Genomic DNA, 4965 nt, shown 5'->3' with positions numbered 1-4965 from the left:
TAAATAAGGTAGATAAACCTGTTTGTGAAAATTAACCTTTGACCCCTTATACTGAACTAAGAGCTCAGTAAACATCCAATCTAATGAACACAATGTGCATACTTAAAGTTGCTGAAGTCTTGACCATGCCTGAGGAGTAAAACTGATTCCACTGACGAGATTTAAACTGTAAGATAATTGATTGAACATGATTCAAATGAGGCATTTTATCAGACACTGCTACTCATTTTGTCAAACCCTTTTTGTAGGCAGAAAGAGGTCTTAATGGTTAGCACTGCTTTCAGTTTATATGGACCTCTTGGTCCTCTCCAGTCCTGAAACCCATACTAGGACACTCAGATAGTCTATAAAATGTGAGTGAAAAATAAAGTTAAAAAATAAATAAAATGTGAGTGAAAACACCTTTCAAGGTTTCATGAGGCAGTAATACAGTACTTTGTAGGGACAGGTTTGTCAAGTTGGATTAAGTATTTTCCTTGATAACGGGCCTTAACAATTGCTGTCAGCTGACTGATCAGCAGCCGAGTTCTTAGAAACGTGCCGTGCTACAGTTTTAGCATCATGAGGTTATCCCATGTGAAATTTCTTCCAATGATTGCTCCTTTTCACGTCTTGTCGGAACTGTACATTTCTCCCAGTCTAAACAGTTGCAATAACTGAAACGGAAAGACGAGGTGCAATGCAAAAAAATTTTTAATGCAGTAATCAGACTACATAGAGAGCGGTCAGCAAATTAGAAGAAAGCATTTTTACATGAGGACATACAGTGACTCCAAAGCAGAATACACAAATAAATAAAATATTTAAATGATCGGTCCCATCCCCATATTACATTTACAGAAATACTGAATTCCAACCACATTTCATCCTGAACGGAGAGAGGTTTGCAATCAATCTTAAATGCTCTGCAGTAATTACATAATGCCAAAATAAAGCTGTCATGAACTCCATTTCCCACAAGTCAATGCAACATTGCCAGTGGTACAGACCTGCTGTAGTTAAACGGAGATTATGTACTTAACTTTAGCAGATATATGAGCGGGCTCAGTGGTGTTCTAAGCTACTATGAAGCATGTGCTTATCTGTAGTTATGGAACACTAGCTCTTACGTGTATAAGTGTATATATATATACTGTATATTATAACTTAGTGGGTTAGGGGTTGGATTCAGACACTGATAAGTTGGGGGAAGAGTTCACTAGCGAACATGTCTTCCCAAGAGCTCTCTGAGCACAGGGAAGAGGACATGTCGCTGAAAGGGGAAGGGGACCCTTCATATCCGGAGTCACTGTAGGTGTCCGCCAAGCAGGCTTCCTTATCCAGACCGCTGAGGGCGGGGGAGGAGGACTCAGAGAAAAAGTCATCCACCTGACTGTTACAGCTGGGGATGACCACTTCCTCCGGCTCGTCTTTGATGCAGACCGTCTCCTCCTCGACCACCACCTCGGTAATGGGGAAGATAGCCTCGTCAATCTTCTCCTCTGTGTCGCTCTCTGAGTCGCTGCACTGCCCGCTGCTCACCTCCTCCACGGGCTTGGTGTAGATGTGGTCAAAGTGGATCAGTTCATTAAGGGCCTCCAGCTTAACTGATGAGGACCCCAGAGTCGCAGGTGTGGTGGCAGGTACTGGGTTCCCCCCTCCGACCAGCTGCACCTGCGGCTCCTGGCACTCCTGTTCACAAGACTTGAGGAACAGCTCTGGGTCAAGGATGTCCAGAATGCCCAGTAGCAAATCAGACTAGTGAGGAAGGGGAAGAAAACCGGAGATTAGCCTAGTAACCCATGACCCAGCTCTGGTATTACTACAAAGCTTTCTTACAAACAGGATTTAAACCTCAACACAGAGAAAAAGAGCCACCTTACCTCACTGTCTGTAGAGTCAGAACCATCTGTATCCATTGAGAAGTCTTCAGATTTAGGGGCTGCTGGGCCTGCACCTGCTGCGGAGGCACACGTAGCCTGAGTGCTGCGGACTCAGAAGACCCGATCCCCAAACCTGCTTCATTCCCAGTGGACAACAGACCATGAACCTGTAACGAAGAGAACGAGGATTAACAACTACTACTCTCCGAACACGCCACACCACGCTTCCCCTTCTGTAGCATAGTGTTACAATCTCACCTTCTCTTTTGAGTCGAGGGTGTCCAACCCAAGTCTCTGTCTCAGTTCCTCATTTTCTGTCAGTAGGCCACTTGTCTTTTCTCTAAGCAGCCTGTTCTCAATGTGTAGTTTCTGATTCTGCAGGAGGAGGGGAAAAAAAAAGGAACAGATGTTTATACTTGAAACTTGCAACCGTTTATTGGGAAGTGATGCATGAAGTGTCCTGGGTGAAACCAATTGACCACACACACACTATGCAACAGTAAAAACATTTATTGTAGTGTATTAAACAGTATTATAGCTACATTAATGTGGTATAAAGTGGCTGGATCTAGCCATACTTTAAGAGTTGCACAACACCAGATGACATATTGATGATGGTATTGAAGGACCTGGCATTTCTCTGTATGAAGATGACAAAAAGAAAAAAATAATAATTACCTCCAGCTCCAACTCTATGACTTGCTGTTCCAGCTCCCCCATCTTGGCTTTTTTCCTGTCTCTAGCTGTCTGAGCTGCGACTCTGTTCTTGAGTTTCCTGGAAAGAAAAAAAAAAGAAAAAAGAAAAATGAGATGAAGGAGGTGGGAAAATAAAAAACAGGAATTTAACACATTCTTTCCACGATGCTGACTAAGCGCCCTGACATGACTCGGGTTCACAGTACTGCGCAATCACCCCGGCCATGTTCCTGCCACGCAGGCATACCAGGATATCAATGTCCTGCTCTGTGAGGAGCCACAGCCGGGCGGGTCCACGGGCTCAGATAGCAGTCTGACAAGCCGGGTTAAAGTCCGCAGGCGACATACAATGAAGACATGTAACGCTTCGTGTTGCACATTTTAGACAGCTTAGCAGGCCTAATTATAACTTAGATATGACTGCAGTAACGTCAAATCATGGATCAATATCTTGATCCAGGGTGTGTCCCTGTGGTAATCGATGCTTTAAACAATGGCCGCGTTTGCACTTTTTTAAAAAAATCCACATATATGATGGTAATTTTTTTTTTTTTTTAATAAACTAACCTGCGAAGTGCTTTCTCCTCTGGACTCAGGTGTGTGAGCCTCTGTCTTTTTCGTATGGGTGGCCCCGCGGAGGAGTTGGAGTCTGAATCCGACGACGCAGCCGCCGCCGCCGCCGCCGCCGCCTGGCTGGCCGCTGACGGCAAAACGACAGAGATGGGCCGGCTGAAGCTCGTCTGTGAGCCGGTCTGTTTCCCGGATATCAGGAGAACCTTGTGGCTCCCCCCGCTCCCTGTTACCACCATGTTGATATATCCTAGTGGCGCTGTCTGAAATCAGAAATAACCGGGTATCCTTATTGAATTCAGTAGAAACCTCGAGGTTTCCCTGCTCCGCCGATCCCCGGTTTTACTCAAACGATGAACAGGATGAGCTGCGACTGCGATCTTTTTCTACTATCGTGGTGACAGCTGATAGGCTCCCGGCTGCTGTGACGCGAGTGCTTTGCGGCCCGTGATTGGCCGCTGAGCTGATGTAATTTGCATTTGAAGTTTCACTCTTCCTGCAAGAGAAATATAATTTCGTGCAAGTTTCCTGTCAAAAAAAACAAAAAAACTGAAGGTGTCAGATTCTGTGTCACATGAACAATGCTTCCCTTCAACCATCCTGTTCTGTTTTTGAATAGTTAACTGGGGCAAACTGAGGTTTCTCAGTGTATACACCGTGTTTCCAGGGATTGCATCAGTCTTGCATAGTCCACAGTTCACATCAGTACACTACACCTCATGAGGACTTTCACTGTATTGATCACCGAGTTGTGATTGGAGTTCCTTGGATCAGCCATTGTTCCTGTTATCTGCAGTATGTGTGGTATTTGCAACCCCCTCTATCCAGTAAAAACAACAACACCGAGGATTGAATATTGCTGTTAAAGGCACATGTTATTTAGATTTCATATGAGCTGATGTTAAGGACACAAATGCTCCATAGAATAGCAAGTCATACTTTTGTTTTTTACCAGGATAGAAGATATTCTCCATTTTTTAAAATTAAAAAATATAAATTTCAAGATGCTTTGAGAGTTTGAATATTTGGAATAGTTGACCTCTGACTGTAATGCTTCCCGTTCTTGTCCTGTACAGTAAGTTACAATGTCCTCATTCCTTCTTTAAAGGAACAAAACAAACAAATAAAACAAGCTTTACCACTCTGATGGCTTTCCCTGAAATGATCATTTCCTCCTTCCTGGTAATAATATTCCTGGAGTGTTTGCCAGTTTCTTGTCTATCAAAGGATTCCTTTTATTTCTTTTCCCTTACTGAAAGTGCTTTCACGCCTTTGATAGATGATTGCATGATTATCATTATGTCATTGTCTGCATGTAAAAAGAGAACAACTAAATTAAAAGAACAATCAACCTTTAAATGAAAGCAACAGGACTAATGGTGCAGTCTCACAGATGGTTGAGTCACTGGTTGATTCATTTATGCACAATTCACATTGTGATCAAAGACCAAATTATGCCAACACAGCAAACATTTAATGAATACAATTAAACATCATGGACAGTGGGTATACAATTTAATTAAAAGTGGTTTACTTGCCCTTTAAAAAGTACTACAACACAAAAGAAAGAGTACTTTAGAATACTACAAAAACAACCGGATATGTTGACAGCAATAACACAGTTCAGCAACCACAATGTTGCTCAACCTTTGTTCAGTTCACCACATGTATTGGATAGAAAGCCTTGTAGGTGAAAGACTTGAGAGCATAGTTTACAGCCTTAATACGACTATATACTACAAGCCTGTGTGTAGCAATTTATGCCTTCACAATAAAACTTTTCAGGTGTCTTTGAGCATTTTGTCAACAAATTGCCACCCACTGTTTGAAATGAAGG

At 42.8% G+C, this 4965-nt stretch overlaps 1 protein-coding gene across 1 annotated transcript; it reads right to left on the bottom strand.

Moving 5' to 3' along the window:
• Positions 1-675: 675 nt before the first annotated feature.
• On the bottom strand, positions 676-3502 carry xbp1 (X-box binding protein 1). Its single transcript, XM_019264508.2, is given in 6 exon segments — positions 676-1737; positions 1863-1970; positions 1973-2029; positions 2121-2237; positions 2541-2637; positions 3126-3502. Coding segments are annotated over 6 exon segments (1191 nt in total). The 5' UTR covers positions 3368-3502; the 3' UTR covers positions 676-1167.
• Positions 3503-4965: the final 1463 nt, after the last annotated feature.

Source organism: Larimichthys crocea, chromosome III (genome assembly GCF_000972845.2).
Source record: "Larimichthys crocea isolate SSNF chromosome III, L_crocea_2.0, whole genome shotgun sequence".
Lineage (NCBI taxonomy): Eukaryota > Metazoa > Chordata > Actinopteri > Sciaenidae > Larimichthys > Larimichthys crocea.
The sequence above is the reverse complement of the archived record's forward strand: the minus strand, read 5'-3'. Positions and strand labels throughout refer to the sequence as shown.